This window comes from Cryptomeria japonica, chromosome 2 (genome assembly GCF_030272615.1).
Source record: "Cryptomeria japonica chromosome 2, Sugi_1.0, whole genome shotgun sequence".
Taxonomy (NCBI): domain Eukaryota; kingdom Viridiplantae; phylum Streptophyta; class Pinopsida; order Cupressales; family Cupressaceae; genus Cryptomeria; species Cryptomeria japonica.
In genome coordinates, this window is record NC_081406.1 from 104,046,806 (window position 1) to 104,066,749 (window position 19,944).

General features: G+C 35.7%; 1 protein-coding gene across 1 annotated transcript in view; it reads left to right on the forward strand.

Moving 5' to 3' along the window:
• Window positions 1-251: 251 nt before the first annotated feature.
• The window catches only part of LOC131054263 (uncharacterized), a 36,096-nt gene continuing 16,403 nt past the window's right edge, over window positions 252-19,944 (forward strand). Inside the window, exons 1-4 of the mRNA XM_057988740.2 lie at window positions 252-592; window positions 763-835; window positions 6,708-6,778; window positions 9,559-9,704. Of these exons, the coding sequence (XP_057844723.1) occupies window positions 557-592; window positions 763-835; window positions 6,708-6,778; window positions 9,559-9,704 (326 nt within the window). The 5' untranslated portion in view covers window positions 252-556. The remainder of the gene's footprint in view (window positions 593-762; window positions 836-6,707; window positions 6,779-9,558; window positions 9,705-19,944) is intronic.

The window sequence follows — 19,944 nt, forward strand, 5'->3', positions numbered from 1 at the left end:
CATATTTTACATATATTTTTAAAATATAAATATACTAGTTTCAACCCACTCATATATTTATATTTAATAATTAAAAACTTCCAACAATTTAAAACATACTTAAAAAACTTTCAATCACCTACAATATTATTAAGTTACATGCACATCCTTGGCTCAAAAAGTACCATGGATACGTATTTAACCACTAACACAACATTTGCATATTAAAGCGATATTTGTGAGATTGCATTATTTCTCTCCTCCTGTAGGTATTTCACCGCAAGGGAAAACAAATTTTTCTACAAATATAGGAACGTATTGCTTGTCTAGATGATATTACTTAAAAAGAAAACCCTTCCCTTCTGTAAAATTATATCCGGTAATAGCTTCGTGCTGTTTCCTATTAAACAGCGAGTGAATAAAATCAATCTTAGTAACACCGGTGGCAGTCTATGGAAAAGCCCGCCATAAGTTAAAAATAATCACCTAATTCGGCAGGCAGATTTTTGTAATAAATAGCACAAACCCTATAGATTCTGGCCTCATTCCACCATATTTGGCAATAAAAGAAAGAAAAATGTCTGCATCTCCATCAATTTCTGGAGCACAAACGGTGTGTATGTTTTCTCCGCAAAATCTCATCTGCGCATTGAATTTATATATGTAATTTTAGATAAGAGTACTTATATTTCTCGAAGTTCAAATATTGATTGCACTTGGCATATTGGGTGTTTCATTCTGCAAAAATATTATTCTGATTAACGTGGAGCTGAAACATTGCAGGATGATGAGGAGGATGGATATGCGCCCCTTTTTGACTATACAGACATTCAACCATCCATACTTACGGATGACGGTTAGTATTCGTTTATTTGCCAAAAACTAATTTAAGGGTTGTTTTCATTTTAAATAAAAAGAGGTGTTTTTTGTTTTGTTTCATATCATTATTACTTGGAAAATTAGTTTTACTTTTATTTGTATGTATATATGCGTAGATGTACATGATATATGATAAATGTTGAGAAATTGGGTTAAAGGTTGCAATTAAATACTTAACTTAGTGGTCAAATCTGATTTAACATGATGTAATAAATTAATTATCAGCAATAAAGAATTATTACATGCACAAAATAAGGTAGAACACTAATATCTTTGGGAAGCTTTTTTCAGGAATAAAATTCACCACCATAAACAGTATAAGTTTGTATAAACCTCAGACGCAATAATACATAACATACTTAACTTCTCCCTTCAATAGATATCTCCTTGTCCCTGCAACATAACTTTGTGTCAAACTGTGATGTACAATAATACGCTTTTTGTCCATCCATGTGTGTTTATTCATAGGTACATCGCTAGAGGAAATCACTAAGTGGTTTAAAAAAAGGGCATAAACTCATGTGCCGACTAATTGTGTTGAAGGATTTGAAAAATTATGGACTAGTTTACTGTCCATGAGGGTTGTAAACCATGCCAAAGATGCAACACATTCCTAAGACATGTCAAATGTCCTTTATGATCAATATTGCCAACGTGTTAGAAGTATATTTTATTCAGCATGTGCCTCCAACTACTGCATGGGCATCTCATTTGGCGTCTTCCAGGTCTTTGAAGATACATTTATGAAATATTATTTACAAACATTTAATCCTAGCTAAAATTTAGATTACAATAATGTTTACAAATGCTTGCAAGGTGATTGACAGCCATAGTCTTAACAATATATACACACAAATATGCACGTGTATATGTACACACTAATGTATACGTAGATATATGCATATGCATATCTACACATGTATGTGTATATGCATATCTAAAAAGGTAAATGTAGTAATAATTTTCAGATCACCACCGAACAAGATGTTCAATTGGTTTATACAACTCTTTATGGAAGCATTTCATAAAAGGATTGGTTTTAACTTTTTGTAGTAGAACATGTGGCTTCCAACATGGAATGCATGCGCTTGCATGATTATGTCTCCTCAAGTTTTACTAAATTTGAAGGTAACGGTTAACAAGTTATTACTTTGGAATCTGATGCAATTATCTTTCTAAAGGCTGTTTTCATGTATGAGCTAGAATTCGAAAGTACAACTTCCCATAGACTATTGGGTTACTCTATATCGACATTGACATTGACACAACCACTAACATGTAGGCACAAAGATGCAAACACAAACACAAACACATGGACATAGACATACACACACACAGGTAAATGAGGGTTTTATTGGGGCCCTCACCTATACATATCAAAAGCATACATATACAACTTAGAAATTGAAGCAAAAATTTGTGCCCTTGGAACAAAAAAGAGATTTTACCTATAAGCAAGAAAGCAAAAAAGTCTCGTACAATGCTACCCACCCAATTAGCCTACAAACTTTAAAAGCTAGAATTGAAAAAATCTGAATTCTAATTGGAAGCAAAATATAGACTTGACAAAAGTTCAGTCAAGGAACGATAGTGCCTTTGCCTGTGTATGTCTATAAGAGCTTTGAGAAGCACCAACCAAATTGTCACCTCCAACCCTCTAGATGTAGTTATAGTAAACACCAATAGAAACTTTGCCTTCAAGAAGTTCCTCTAAGCATAACCCTCCTAGTACCAAAATTGCACTAAGTGATTTAAGTCACTTAAATCACATTAAAAATATAAAGTGTGACCAAATGACTTAAGTGATGACTTAAAGTCTTTTAAAATTAAAATCTTGTTGTGGGGTCTATGACCTCAATGCAAAAACATATTTGATTTGCATTAAATCCCTCATCAAGCTTGATAGTGGCCTTTTTTCTTTAAAGGTATTGGCTTGCTTCTTGAAGACACTTCCATTTGTCAAGGATTTTGCCCATATAGGTGAGGTTCAGCAGCCCAAGGTTTCTTGAAAGAAGACTTTGTTGAATGATGAGGATGATCAGTTTATAGCTCTTTCACACGATTTCATAGGTTGACAATGTTTGAAGAGAGATCACATGTCTCTTCCACAAATGCCTTTGCAATAATTGCATTTGGTAAAGGGGAGGCGAGTTGTGAGTCTTTCCATTGCTACTTATTAGTACTTGCCGGTAGGCAAATACTATTGCAATAATTTTTTGTTTTAACTCTTAAATAGTTATTAAAAATATTTGTTTAATCCAATTATGAGCAACCTTTTTTTTTCTAATAAATTTATTTACTTTTCATTAAACTAAGATGCATATTATTTAAGTTTATGAATTAGGGAAATTGTTTTCCTTGTATGTGATTGGTTCAATTTTTTTTGCTGTTATAGACGCTTTTTTTGGAATCACTTTCTGGTTGCTAATTTACAGGATAATGGGATCGGTCGCCATTCCTACTTCTCTGCTTGCCACTCCTTATTTTGCTTTGCCGTCTTCTATGCCGGTGCAGTTTTTGCGGTGTTTGTTTATTTATTTAAACTTTCGTCATTCTCTGTTTGGATCATGAAACATTCATGATCTGTACAGAAAAAATGTAAGAATTATGTTTAGTTGTGTGTTTTCACTGTATGCAGATAGATTATTATCTTTGTTAAGATGCAAATAGATAATTATCTTTGTTAAGAATTGTTGCATTTGATTGAGAATTGATGCTTTGCCCTATTTTTGATCTGTAATCTGTTAATTTCCCCACAAAAATGTGATGGGATTACATGTTCTGTACAGAGAACTTTTGATTTTTAACGAAGCCCTAATTATATCTATCTGCGGCTACTTCTTATAACCCTGAAATTTAACCCTATCTTATAACCCTGAAATTTAACCCAAACTTATAACCTTTAAATTTAACGCAAACCATCCTCAAGAATGTTTGTGTTGTAGAGTTGGAACATCAAGGTGGTTTCACTCAAAACTCGATGAATTTACCCAATCAGGGTGGTAAAGAGTTCATAGAATCTTTCAAGAACATTGCAGTGATGCTCAAGAGTGAAGAATCTTTTCAATGTTACCTAAAGATTGACGTCCATTTTGGTTTCTTTGAAAGATGCGATTAAATAAATCCATCATCTCCACGATCCTAGGGTTGAGGAACTCTTGATGCAAGAGACCATCTTTTGTGAGCTTTCCTACAAAGTCTTAAGTTTGTATTTAAAAAAGATAGAAGCAATCCTGATGAAGAAGTTGAAGATTACCATAGATATACCCTTTGAATGCTGCTTCATAGGCTTTGTATTTACTCATGTGACTGAGCTTCTTGTGTTATTCAGTGAATGATGGAGGCATTTCCACAGCAATTGGAGCCTAAATACTCACCCTTGGTGCACAAACTTTGTTGATGTATTCAACAAAGCTCCATTTTTTGGCTTTGAGATTAGCGGCTTCTTCAAGCAGCTTTTTGATGTGTGTATTGCCAAACTCCATTGCATTTCGAACCTTTCTTGGAATATCTTGCTGATCAACTTGTAGAAAAGCAGTAAGGCTCTATAGAAGGAACCTGGCTCTGATACCGTGTTGATTTTAAGGTAGTGCTCGTTTACCATAGGCAAACATCAGATCTGTTGCCTTCCCAACCATAGGCGATAAGCTCTTGTCGTCACCCCCGAGCATGCTACATAAATTTCTCACTATCAATTGATCTGCTTGTACATGAATTCGATCTGCCTGGTTATGATCGAATTTGCTGTCTGATCTCAGTTCCATAGAGGGAAGACCATATATATCCGTCAAAAGGAGATATCCAAGAGTCGACTCTCATCAAGGAGGCATGACCTTCATGAAGCATCGCATGCCTTCAAATGAGGGGTGGCGGACTTTAACCAAAAGTCGGCCCCTTTGAAACAAATCTGATAAGTCAAACTCGATAATTTATGTTTAATCGTTAAACCTGATAATGCATATGTGACTTAATAAAGATATTAAAGGATTATATAAGTTGATAGATTCATCAAATGTGTAAGGCCAATAGGCCATTCACACATTTGATCTTGCTTAGTCGGCCTGTAGGATTTCTACCGACACTATATCATCAACACAAATGCACAAATCAAATTGCATGATTTTTCACTCAACTGGAAGAAAAAAAAAAAATGGACTTTACAATGGTTCCTTAAACATGCAACCATCCAAATGTGTCCACATGTCACTTGATTTACACCATTCATGAGTTTAAAACATGTTTTCTTTGTTCATTAACGAATTTGAATGCATATTGGAGTAGAAAGATGAGGGAAGAGATAGTTTACAATTGTTTTAGCAGGCTATTACCTTTGATGACCAGGACTGTCAAATATTGAAAGCATATTGACAAAGACACACACACTTGCATTCACCTTGTAGCATTCCCTATTTTAACCACAAACTATTTGTGTTTGTGAAGACATGATATAATGTCATAAGAAAATTACCTAATAGATGGGGTGGACTGTCAAATTTATTTGACAATTTGGACATTACCTAGTTTAGTTATAAAACATTTGCTGTTAACATGTATGTATGAAGACCATTTGAATTTTCTTTCCTCAAAATCAACAGCTCCTGAAAACCCCAAATCAGCTCCTTGAGCTTTGCTTCCTCTGCTGCTTGTTCAGAAGACCCTATAGCCATACCTACTTAATGGTTTGGAAGAACCACATGACAAATCCATTCTTTTGCTGATTCATCTGCAACCAAGTCCCCAGTTTCTCCTGAAATCTTCGATAAAAGCTTATGACCAAAAATCCCTGTATTTTTTAAAACATTGGGACTGAGATGAAACACAATGTATCAGCATTGGGGCAGAAAAATATTTTTTAGCCTTCTGTTGGGAATGGCACTCCTGTGAAAGGGTCCTGCACACCACCTTCAGACTGACACAAATAGTGCTTAGTCATTGCTCAACACCTCTCTTCACAGACAAGAAATAGAAAGTGAATCAGAACATCAACAAAATTCTTAATCATCAAAAGCACGTGCCATACAGCACCATTGAAGAGCAACGATAAAGGCCTTTGCCACCTTTAGCTAAAGTTGGCAAAATAATCAAAGAAGTTATAAAATAAGAACACTCAACAAGGGCCCAAGGCAAGAAGATGAAAATTATAAGGTCTTTTCAGCTAATAAGGTGGGCCACACTACCCCATGCATCTGGCCTGTTGCTAGCTTCTGCCAAGAAGGGAAACTGCTCAATGCATGCATTTGTCAAATTCTACTGACTGGTATTCTCTTTAATAATGGGTGAAAAGAATATCTTGAATCTTCAAAACATTCACAAAGATTGAGGGCTTCCTCTAGGGAACTCCAAAGCTTCCAAACTCGAATAGACCCTTTATCTGTACCACTAATAACTACCATAAAACTGCTTTCTGTGGTCAAATTTTTACACCCTATCAAAACAGCTAAACTCAACCTTTTCATCAGTGCGGTCCAATGAGTCATGTTATTAGTTTTCAAGGCCAAAAAGGATCCACCCTCAACTGCCCCTAGAATCTTGCAAGAGGCAACTAGCTCCAGCAAGCTCTGGATTCCCTTAGAGGCATCATTGAAGTTTAAGTTCGAAAATTCTTCTGGGGTCTCATCCCTTTATGATTTTTGTGATGCAAACATGTATCTATGCCTTGTTCTTTATTTCTGTATATTTGTTTTAGAAAACATTATGATTTTTTTTCTTTATTTTTTCATTGAATATATTTGGGGCAATATCTTATTTTTTTTATAATATTGTTAAAGTATTAAACTCTAGACTTGAGCATAGTTGTTCCTCAGATGTTTAAATTAGCTTGGTTGAGTAATTTTTTGAAATCAGTGCAGATAATAGCGATGAAGAAGATGTTCAGATTTTTCAGAAACCTCAAGTTTTCAAACCATATGGCACTAAGCGGGTGAGTTTTGATGAGTTGCTATGGATTATTACAATTATTTTCCTTTTATTTTGGTAAATTTGGGGTGAGGTTATTCATATTATTGGCTTCATTTAACCCAGATCGCAGCATGCTTGGGATGCATTCTAAAGTTTTGGAAACATGTGTTACACTTGAATTTATTAAATATATTGTTAAAGGTGGTCTATCTTGTTGTGATGAGAGATTTGAACTTGGGCTTAATTCTGATGAGTCCTCCAACTACCATTAGTTTACAGCAAGTTGGACCTTATTATATTTTCCTTTAGAGACAGTCCAAGGAAAAGAAATTTAAGCTGATTCCTCTTTGCCATTTTCCTTAATGACTTCAACATCTCAAAATCTGGAACCCATTAAATCTGTTTAAATTTATTTGAAAATTTATATTGTTGGCAAAGCATACCATACTCGTGAAAAATAAGATATCTGAAGTGTACTTAAAATTGGCAGTGTCCCTTGTTCAGCAATGGACTCTGATTTAGACTAGAGCCTTGTAACCTCCTCCCTCCTTTCTGCTCGTTTTTCTAGGGCTCTCCTTTGTCCATATTCTTTTGTATCATATGGATTTGTCTAGATTTAGCCCTTTTTTAGGTTCTGCTTCTTAGTTTGTCATGTTACATGTACCCTTTTCTAGGCTAAACTAAGGGGCAATTTAATATATAGTATAATTTAAAAAAGGTGTTCATAAACATTTAATTATAATAAAACATTGTGAAATACTATTTATAAAAAGCATTTCATTAAATGTTGGGGCCAAAAATAAGTGTTTTTAAATACAAGGGCCCAGTTTTTGAAAAAGGAGGCAACTATAAAATTAGCGCTTAGCTTCTCATTTGCTCATCCACTTTCAAGCTATCATTTTGCATATCGTTTTCAGCATTGAACATTTGTATAGTCTAGGGCATCCAAGGACAAAAATCCTTGGTGCGTTTAAATTCTAGAGGATGAAAACTCTCTTGGGACTCATTATTTTGGATTGAGGACAAAAACCCTTGTTTCCAATCGCGGTTGTTGCAGATTTTCAGTGTGCCAAGCATATTCTAGCAGTGACCTAGTGTGATTTGCAAGCAAATTTCATCTTTGGTTGCGAAGGAATTGTTAAGGATCTGAGCTATTCCTATCACCAAATCCGGTCACTCCATTTGGGAAGGAAAACTCAGTATTTATTGCTTTTATGAGATATTCCAGCACTGGTTTAGAGGCTTAGACATCATCAATCAGTAATAAACTCCAAACTCACAAGGAAGCACCAAACAACAAATATCATTCTTTGAAGCAGATCTAATGCTGCTGTACACTTTTGAGGGGCTGCACCACTTCCAGACGGTACTGTACAGCTTCAGCAGGACCTAGGAATTCAGAAACAGCAGTTCGGAAGGATTTCAAACAATAAGAAATAATTTTGGGAAATTTTCTTGGGCGGCCATTTAACATTAGGTGCATTTACAGCTGCCATACATTAGCAAAAACCCTAGCCATACTGCCCATGGATTCTACAGTGAGTGCAATAAACTTTGTAAGATTCTGAATTACCTATTGGCATTGTAAACAGCTATTCTGATTTCTGAAAATAAACAAATTATTTTAAGGGTTTTAAGCAATTTTCTGCCCAACTAGGGTTTATTCTGGCTTTGCAGCAGTGAGGGTTTATTTTTTAAATCAGAAATTTACATTTTCATAATTAAATATTGGCCGTCATACTCCAGTTTCATTGAAAAACAGAAATTAAATTAGGGTTTTGCCCTTACACTATGTGGGACCAAAGTTGCATGGACGCGGATACGGATACAAACACAGATATAGGATCGGATACAGATACAGCCATTTTTTAAGACCCCCAATATGGATATGGCTGGATATAACATTCATAAAAAACACATACAGATATATTTAACACAATTTTCCAAGTTATTAGAGGAGATTTTCATTATGCAAAAATAGTAGAGTTGCATTGGAAGATAACCCAAAAAATGGGTCATTGAAATAGGAAAAAATTTCATGTCTTTTTCATTTGGTGTACGTTTTGTTTATACCAATTTTAAAGGAAAAAAAACATGAATGTAGTTTTTACTTTTTTAAGATTAAATTTGGGAAGATTTACATCAAATTTTTTAAAAATCAAATCACATAGAATCTGGTATGGTTGGAAAATTAAGGTTTTTTGGGCACACATGGGTACAGTATCCAACATGTATCCAGGTGGTATCTGATACATATCCGTTTTGGATACGGGGATATGTGCGCCCTAAGAGGGACAAAGGAGTTTCCGGCTACTTTGTGTGGGACATTACGTGGTTGTTTTTTATTGACTTTGATATTGGTTGTTGAAATTTATTTTAATATCTCTTGACAAGCTGTTGTAGCTTGACACTTTTTCAAGTACATTGACTTATGTTGGGCTATTCGTCCACAATATTATATGATCCTTTCCTTCATTCTTGGCTTAGTGGTGCTCCACTAATAATTTGGTTCATCCTTGGCCTATTTGTATGTAAAACAAATTCTAGTAGTAATGTTAGTTGTGTGGAGCACTACAGGCCTGAAAACCCATCCCTCAATAGCATAAAAAATGTTGAAAACGGCGCAGCCATATAAAGTACATTTTAGTTTCAAATGGAGTAATATATATCTAATTGCTGTTTGGTTATCTGTAATTCTGAATGGCAGGAATTTTTTATTTTGACTCATTATTTGTTCTTTAAATTTTTAAGAGAAACAAACATATTCTCCCTGATGAATAATTTCCAATAATTTGCCTACAGGGCAGAGAAGTCATTAAAGAATCCATGCCAAATGCAAATGCCAATAATGCCAATGAAACTGAAGAAGATTGGTTACCCCCTCCACCTAAAAGCACTAAAGTTGTGCCGATTTCTGCAGTTGATGATTCAATGTTGGGTGAGTTGAGGTATGCAATGTTTTTGGTTGATGTCAAATATGAACTACTGTGTAAGTGTTGGTACTAAGCATCGTTCCTATTGACTGATATTCATTTTGCTTAGGCTTTCCCAGCTAAGACAAATGTTAGCTGGCTATTAGTTGCCATATATAGCAGATACAAACAATGATTGAGCTTGAATAAGAACAAAGGTAATGGAAAACATATGACTATGAGTTATGGTTTTCCCTTTTGTGTGTCCTCTACTTGCTTATTTGAAGAACACATATTACTGTTTTGTAAATTGTTATTTGCTAGAATTTTGATTATTCTGTTCTCAAGTATATATAAATAAAGGTGGAGACCGAAGTGGCGTAAAAGGAATTGATATTGATAATTCCCTTGAAGAGTTCAACATTCCATGAAAATGTGTCATTCGTAGGAAATTTCCATGTATAAGAGGAAGCTAAAGGTTTCTTTGAAAATGATTTGGAATGCATAAATTGGAGTTCACAATAAGCTTACAAAAACTAGGGAGAGACATTCTGATTCCCCTATGTGATCTCAAGCTTCCAGCCATAGAGCCAATACATATATGCTTGACCAATTTGCCAAAAGACTTGTGCCAATGTAAGGTCATTTGTTTGTGTGAAGTGAAGGTCAAGGAGGTTGAGGGTCTTCAAGCACTTGATAGATTGAGGAAAAGTTACCAAAGGAACCTCTTCCAAGGAAGGAAGGGGTGGGCCTTTAGGGGATTTATTCTTTCTTCCATCAAGGAGGGATGAATTGATGGAGAGTGAAAAATGTGCCCCTTTTTTGGAGTGTTTATAGGTGTTTGATCTATCTATCAACTACCTAAGAGTTTAGTGCTAACTGCTAAGTATTAAGGTGCAAGACTCTCTTTTGCTCAGTCGGAGCAGCTCACAGTGGTTAAGCTGATTGCTGTCAATGATGATGCTAAATGGATTGTGCCTATTTTGATCTATCTATGAACTGCCTAGGAGGTTGGAGCCAAGTATGAAGGTTGAAGAATTTCTTTTGCTAAGCTTGGAGCAGCTCATAGTGGTGAAGGTGATTGGTGCCAAGGATTATGCTAAGTGGATTGTTTCTCCTTAAATTGAGGAGCTTTTAAGAATTGGCATATTCTCTATCCCGCCTTACCTCTTATGCGAAAAATCCTCCAAGAATCATTGGAAACTTTCCTCCTATTTCCTAGAAATGCATCTAGGAAACAGTACTCAAGGTCTCCAAAGCCCATTGATGTTCTCATAATTATGTTACAAGGGATGAAAAACTTTTGAATTGCTGAGTCTGGTCATATATAGGTCAATTTCGGGTATGAAACATATCAAAATCAGATTTGGTTTCAAATTGTTTATGGATTCGACCAGGGTACATATTTTTCTTGGTCAAAATGTTTTTCAGGTTCACATATTGAGTTTGGCCAATTCCAGTGATAACATGGTGATTTGAAATTAAATCTTGAGTATTTCAACCTAGGAAAACGATTTTTGAAGGTTTTTTTTTTCCTTCTCTCGCGTTACAAGCTCACCATTTGAATGTTTTATCATGTGCGCTCACACACACTTAGTGCATGCAATGTAATCATGAATGTCTAATCGTGCACACACCTGTGCGCTCATCCATGCATGGGCGTTAATTAGTGTGGGGGTGTGGGTCCGTCCTTTGATACGAGTCATCCTGCCCCTCCATCTATATTGCCTACATCTGTCAATGAGCCCCATGCTTCTCATTTATCGAGGAGGTTTGAGTTATTGTATTTAACATTATATTTTATATAAACTTTAAATGTGATGGAAGTTATTCGTTGCGGATTGCAATAGTTAATAGTGATCAATCACTTGCTCATAAGTATTAAGTGGAAAAAAAAAGAAAATATTTTAGACAGCTTTATTAGAATTTTATTTAGATTGTTTTTAGTTTATTAGAATTTGATTAAATTTAATATTATTTTCTAACAATTATCAATCTTACAATCATTATTAATGAAGTTTATTGTTTATTAAATATAATTTATTGTTATATAAAATATTTGTTAAATATGTATTATTTATGTTAAATTATATTAAGAGTTCGTTCTATATAATTATTTTATGAATGTTGTACCAAATGGTGTATCTATATTAGAGGATTTCAAAAAGTAGTTTTATTCATATTTGATATGGTATTCCTATGATACTTTTATTTTTTCAATATTTATTATTAATATATAACATGTTTAAATATAAATTTAATATTGTATAGCTTTATATTAATTTTTAGGCTACATATATGTATGTATTTATGATTTTTTATAATTTTTGTATGGATATCCCAAGCATGTACCTATACCTGATTCCAATTCAGTAACTTAGATTATTATTTTCTTGATAAGTAAATGTGCAACCAAAGTTGCGGGAGATTATATAATATCATAATAAATTCATAAAATAAGAATCAGCTTCAGACCTGCTAGGCAGGGAGCAAAAAGAAATGAAGAGGGGGATAAAAAGAACCCAAGAAAGAGAGAAAGAGCCTAAAAAGAACTATTAAGAAGAAGAAGAAAGACCCAAACAGGATGATTCAGAACAACTAAGAGCACTGGGAGTCAAAAAGAACTTGGCCACAGGCCAAACCAATTAAGCTCTTTTGCTGCTCCGTGAAAGGAGAGCCTCCATAGTCCGTTGGGACGCTTCCTCTATAGCTTCTCTGCCTTCAATATGAAGTTTTTCTGCATCTGACTTGTGCACTTTCTTCCGCTTAGAAGAGCCACAATCTGGTTTGGATTTAGTACTCACAGTTTGTGCAATTGAACATTCCCTTGGAGGAGTCAGCACTAAATCTTGATAAAAAAAAGTCAGGCGACAAACCATCAAGATCCTCCATGAATGGATAGGTGCCTTCCGAATCAAATCCTTCATCCTTCGTCTCAAGAAGAGTTTCAAGATCTTTGCCAGTGATTATGGGAGGAGGCATGTATTCTGAAGGCATAACCGGAACAGGTCTAGGATCAATCAGAGGTTCGAAAAACTTGTCATGATTACGCCATATAAAATCTGCATTTGGAGATCCTGGCTTCTTAATCCATTTTTTCAAACTGATACATCTAGTTCCGGGCAATTTTGGGGATGTGCAGGTCCCAATCTTGTGCCCCATCTTGTTGCAGCGAAAACATCTTTAAGGAAGGCCATCAAAATTTAAAAATTGCAGCCAAGTACCAAAAGATGAATGAATCTGAATGGAGTTTGAACTTGGAAGAGGTTTAGAAAGTCCACAAGGGCACAAACCCTGGTATACCTATGCGAGGGAACCCCCTCATCCGAGTCAAGCTTGACAAAGGACCCAACCTGGTTGATCAGTTTGCCAATGAGATCTGGATCCCTCATCACTAGAGGAAGATTGTAAAGCCTGATCCAGATAGGAATCTCCAAAATTTTGGTAGTGGCAGGATCAAAGAAAGGGGTCCAAGGAGTAAGGAATAGGCCAGATTGTCCAAAGAACCAGGGACCATTGTGCATTATGAATTTGCAATTTGCCACATAAGAGAAACTAACAAGAAGAAACCGAAATCCATAAATTGGATCACAGTGGGGTTCAAGTTGCTCCAGGCTGACTTAGCCCAATCCTGAACCAAATCAAGAGATTGCCGCTTTTGTAGGAATCTGAGAATCAAAGAGCAACCACCGATGTCGGTAGAAATAGCATCAACGGATTCATCTGAGATATGAAAGTCCACCGGTTCCTCCACAAAAACCACCTCTGCATCTCCAACTGTGAAAACAGATTTGCCATGAGGGTGCAGCTCCTCAAAGACTGAAGAAGGCGGCTCATACAGTGGCTCTGTAGGAGGAGGGTTAGGGTTTGAATACCTAATCTGCTCCCGACAATAATTGATACATATGTGAAAGGGGATGGCCTTATTCTTACAGGCTGCAAGGGTTTCAGAAGTCGGGTGAGGAGACAACTCCAGAAGAAGACAGCTCTTCTTAATGGGTCAAAGGTAAGTTTGGGTGAACTTTGAGCCATAGCCGGAGTGTAGCACAAACCAGAACATAGCGAATATCTTTTCTGTCCAATGCCATCCTCCACCGCGTGGGAATTGCTGCGGCTTGCACCCTTTTTGCTCCCAGCAATACCTTTCTTTGTTGCACCATTAGCCTTGCCAGGAATCAAAACCCTTGCCCCTGCATTGCCCGTGCCTTTGCGTTTTCGTGTTCCATCGCTGCTTTAACACATCGCTGCCCTTTTTTTTTATTAGGTAATAGCACATATAGATATTATTAATTTGCCAGTAACTTAGATTATTAATACTGTATATTTTTATAAATATTAAATATTATATATGTTGTCAATAGTTTAATAGTTAATTATTAATACTGTATATAATAAATAATATATATTAATTTTGTCCATATAATTGTCTATGATTTTTATGTCTTTTTGTATAGACATACTCAAACATATCCACCCCTCCCAAAAAAACTTCTGTACTGACATATCCTACCCACGTACATGTACCTGATTCGGGAACTTAGCTTTTGATGATATGCTGAAGGATGTTGGGTTTATTTTGATGCCTCAGGTAAGCTTGAGATTTCCATTTCCATTTCTCAAACATGATAGCTTGTTCTGGGAAGTTTAAAGGTATTTGTTGCTGTAATAAAATGTATTGTCATCACAATACTGATAACTAAGGTGAGCGGTTCTTTAAATTTTCTTTAAGGAAGTATGATCAATAATATGCAAGTTTTAACTTTGCAACTGTCAGAGCCTTCCCCAGAGACTGTTCTACAAGGATTAAATGGTAAGGGGATAAGCAATCCTCTTGCTAAGCCCTCCCAAACTCCTGAAAAATCAAATGGAGAACCATCAACGATGAGGAAACATTTTGGGTTAGGTTACAAGCTTGTTACACATCCACAGCAATCATTCAAAATGTCAAAATTCTCTAGTATTTGTGTGTAAAATAATATAATGTTCCTTTTTGTTTAACTAGATGAAGCCATTGGATAAAATTATCATAAAGAAAATTCTTTTCAGATTGTGCTCTCTTTATATATTGACCTCCCTAAGTGGAAATTAGGGATGGTAAAAGAAGCTTAGAGACTGTTTTGATACCAGTCTATACACATTGCATAACAAAGTGGGTTAAAATGCAATCAAGTACTGTGGCTCTTTGTTATTATGATTAGGTGGGATGGATGATGTGTAAAAGTATTTGAGGACACTCCTGGTATCTTGCAACTCTTAAAATGCAGCAATCATGTCATTTTAATGAGGTCATTAGTATTGACAGCATATTCATCTGGCCCTGAGGCTTCATCCTTTTTTGCAAGGAACAATGCTTCTGCCAGTACCTCCTGCGAGTCTGGGAGACTGGGACCATTAAGGCCTCGTTTTGAGAACATAAAACAAACCTCCATTTAAGTTCAGAAAAGCTTTTGTGAGCCTAAATTTCAACTCGCTTAGGAGTTTGGAAAAGTAACTGATTGTTACCATTCTTGCATCCCTATAGGATTCAGTGATATTCCATTTGGGGGTTTCCGATCAAATTGTCTTTGATATGTTTACCTGTGTGCAACAGTGTATTGATGAAAGAATTTGATACTGCACTTTCCTATTGTAAGTACAAAGTAGCTTTCTTCTTTAGGAAATGGTAATTGGTTACTTCTAATATGATAGAAGATTGAACATCTTGAATTCATCTTTCTAGTTATTGTGTTGCTCAAAGGTGTTGTCTAACATTTCCTTGAGTTCATCTTGGTGGATCTAATATTTTACCAAAGTTGAATAGCTTTTATTTGTCCTTGAGAGCTATGCTTTCCACTGTTCTTAGAATTGCAGTACAGATGAAGAAGCTACATTAGCTAAATTTTGTAAGGTTATTTTTCTTGGATGAGAGTACTTGATCGGGGGTATGGCAATGGGCTGAACCCCTACCCTAAAAACAAAAAAATTTAAATCCTAATTATTTGCTAAAAGTGAGCTGCTAAGAGAGTTCTATCCAGCCTCTTAACAATTAAGTTTTTAGCCATTCTTTTATTATGCCATGTAAATTTTTTATTTCTAGGAATACTCTCTTTGGACGCTCCTCCTTGGCTTCTCCTTTCAAGGGAGACCATTACAGTTATGCCCCTTTTAAAAGCTAAAAAAATATTAAAATTATTTCAAGTTGAGTTTAACATTTTAATATTTAAGGGGCAACTTAATAATCTTATTATAATTAATTAAAAAGTGTTTTTAAACTGTTGATTATAAAAAACATATTTATAAATACTTTGGAGGGAAATTTTAATCCCCGGGCATATTTTGGAAAGGTTTAAAAAGGTGGTGCTTGGCTTCATTTGGCATTCTTCACTTTGATATTCATGTTTGAATTTCAATTGAGGATGAAAACCCTTGGCTGTTTGGAGGTTTGGGAGGATGAAAACCCTCTTGGACATCGTTATCTACATTGGGGACAAAAACCCTCATTTCCATCTAGGTCATCCTTGCATAGGGTTCGCGTTAGAGCTTCTTTTGGAGAGTTTGTGTCAAGTTTTCCAGATCTAGGTGATTAGATTTGCAAGCCAATTGTATGGCATCAGTGATGCAGTATTACCTTGAAGTTTGACATAGGTATTGGTGCTGGTCACCAGAATTGAGTCACAGCATTTTTAGAGGGATTCACTGTATTAGTGTATGCAGCTACCTTCACAAAACTGAATCATTATTTTCTGAGTTGCAGGGATCTTCCAAGGATGCTATACTGATTTGAGGGGTCTCGTAAGGGCTGCGGCATCTTCCTTCACCTAGTACAACACTTCATAGTTGGCAGAAGGCATTCCTACACAGTACCTAAGTGGATTGCAGCATTTACAAAGAAGCTGAGTACAACCTATGACAAATTTGTGGAAGGCGATCACTTTATCTACGTGGTTGCAGCTATTCAGGGAGCTGTCCTTGTTATCTACAGGTCTTAATTTCTTGCAGCTACCTTACACCATCTTCTAGTAGCAGGAAAAGGGTTTGGATAACTTGTGCATATTGGAATTATCAATGCCATAGCACACAGGGAAGTTAGAATTGCTGTCACCAACTTGTAAGGGAAAGATTGCATGGAATCTTGAAGATTAATCACAACAGGTTACAGATTTGGGGTTGTACACTTCCAGATCTGATTGTAGGGATTGCAAAATCACAAGTTTCATGAATATTTGAGGCTGATCTCAGGCCTACCACCATTAGAAATTGAAGGTAAAATCTATACCAAGGAGTCGCCCTTGGATTGCAGCTGGATCTGAATGCTACCATCAACCACTCATCATTTGAAGGGCCTATCCATTCATCACAACACCCCTCCACAAGTAGTCTGCATCTCATCTGCAGTGTAATACTCAGTGAGTTTGATATTTATCATATGTACTTGTAAGATTTGTATGTTTCAGCACCAAGGGTTTGTGAATCAAATGTAATGCTATTCAGATCTAATCAAGGGGGTTGTTTGAGAATTTGTGAAGATTTTGGATTATTTGTTTTTCAATTTTCAGTTATTTTCTCTTTTACATTGCTTCCAAACATAAAAAAAATATAAAAAAGTCATATATATTACCAAAATTTGTAGATCAGGGATATTACAATCACTAGAGTTGCTAGAAGGACATTCACAAGTAGTATGTTTAGGTCACTTGACTAACCTCTCGTGCCTCTCAGACTAAACCTTGCATTTCCTCTAGGTCAAAGATGGTATACTTTGCTGCCCTCACCATCTCTAGCATGTTTGTTCACATGGCTTGAGATTTCCCCTTGGCCAAATGAGAGTGTGTTCCAATTAACTATATGTTGACATACATTATCATATCCCTTGCCTTGATTGTATTATTATCTTTGCTTCCTCTAGGAGGTTGAGATCGAAGAACATTTAATTTTTAGATGCCTCATTTATTATGAGATTTGAGGAAAATATTATTGCCTTTATTGGGACTCTACTTACCTTAAATATCCAGACCTACAATGTTTGGTATCAACCTTCAGCACAGATCCGTACGTGTGGTTTGTCGAGATTCTAGAGCTCCCAAGTCAATCACGTCCTTTCAGCACATTCATGACAGTGGTAGCCCTAAAAGGCCTTTGGATAATGCTAATTCTCTCATAGACACAGATGACTTGTGAGACAATGTCTCCAGCAACTTCTGGCTCAACATGTTCCCCCGCAGCACCATGGTCCTGTTTCTTCCTGACAGTGTGGCTTAGCTTCCTCTCGTCAATATAGATCCACTTCTCTTTGGCCACCTCTCTAGTCATAGGGACATGCATATTATGAACTTTTTCACTACTAAAAGGGTTACTTTAGCCTTGGGTCTTAGGTGTGATCCTAGTGGGAGTACCCCTCCAGCCCCTAGCACTCTTTGATGAACATTATTAGATCTTGTATTGGTCCCTTCACAGTGATTGTTGATGGCACTAGTGACTATACTAAGACCAGAAAAGTCTGACAATGAAGACCATGGAAACTCCACACAGTTGGTACTTCCTCATTTCTTACTAACCTTTTCAGCCTTGAATCTTGCTGGGACTTGATCTAAGTTTACTCTCTGTTTCTTTTATATCTTTTTTGTTTTAAAGAAGCATTGAGGGCTCCCTTTATGTTGTATTGTACTTGGTCCTTTTGATGGTTCACATGACCTATTTTTTAAAAATAAAATATATACATTGCATATCGTTTACAAATATTCTGCTCATATGGGCATAATGTGAGTTCAGTAGAGGCTCTTGCAAGCACTTAGTAGAGATTAATACAAGCTCCTTATGAAAAAACATGCTAGACATCACCTATGGAAGACCAAGATTCACTGCATAAAAATCCATTTTTTAAGAAACCTTATCCACATTAGAAGCCAACAATGGAAGACCAAGAGTCGCAACTTAGAATTCTAAATTAGATTTCCTTGGGGATTTTAACTCGAGCGTTCACAATGAGAACCCAACATTTTAACTACTTAAGCTCAACCTTTTGGACAACTGGTGACTGCTTTTACTCATGTTAACATTTGTATTGCTCTTTATTTTGCTTTCGTTTAAAACTTATGGTGGATTTCACTTTTGGTGGCTTTAGCATCATTGATTCCTAATTGGGGTGGATTATATTCCTTTCAGCCATTGCTCTAAAACTTTAAGTGGGATTTTCTATTCGTTGTGTTAATATGTATTTTTCTTGGTTCAAATTGATGTGCTCAACTCTTTTTCATTTGGTATTGCTAGTTTTTTCATGTTTTATCTTTTGAAACTTATCTTAGCATCTAACCTTTATGCTATCGGAGTGAATTGTTATTAGATGACTATTGATTAATGTTGTGTATGATGAAAAGGAGGTGAGTTGAAGATGATATTTGTCCTTAGTCTTAAATATATGGGAATGTGGGAAACAAAAATTACAGAAAGAAATAAAAAACAATGATAGAAAGAAAGTTAACTGATGTATACAGGTGACCAAAATAGGTCAGTGGGATGAAAAGGAGGTGGGTTGAAGATGATATTTGTCATTAGTACTGAATATGGAAATGTGGGAAACAAAAATTACAGAAAGAAATAAAACAGAATGGTAGAAATTTAATTGATGTTTGCAGGTGACCAAAATAGGTCAGTGGGACTCAAAGTGCTTTACTTACAATAGAAAAGTAGTTGGGTAAAAAGGCCCTAGGTAATGAAGAGTAACTAAAACTACAAACTAAAAGAAATGTTAACTAATAGAAGGGAAGATCCTTTAACGAGGCCTGGAGCTGATGATGATGAAAGTAAGAGATGAAAGGAATTGATGTTATACAGATGTGGGAAGACTTGGGCTTGGAGAACCAATATTACTGTCATTTATTATTCTCAATGGGCCGTTGCAGTATCATATAATGGTTGTGGGACCATGGTTGATGAACTTCTGGTGGAAGAGAAAAATTAGTAATGTGTCTACCTCAGCAACCTAGGCTTCAGATAGGGGAAAGGGCCACAATGTTGAACGTACCATATTTATGTTAAATATTTCATCCAACAAAATATTGAACATTGCTAAAATGTTTAGACAAGTTTTAATTTTCCTATACAAATTTGATGAGTGGCTCTTTGGGAGAGTTTCTAGTTTCGGATTTTTTCATTTATATGTTTATAGTCTGTTATTTCCTAGAATATTCTAAGCTTGCATTCAAGAATGGGATAAGTATTATATCATTTTTCTATAGATATAAATTTTATCCCACGTATAATAAGTTTCAGAAAATTGTACAGAAAAGTATAACTAAGA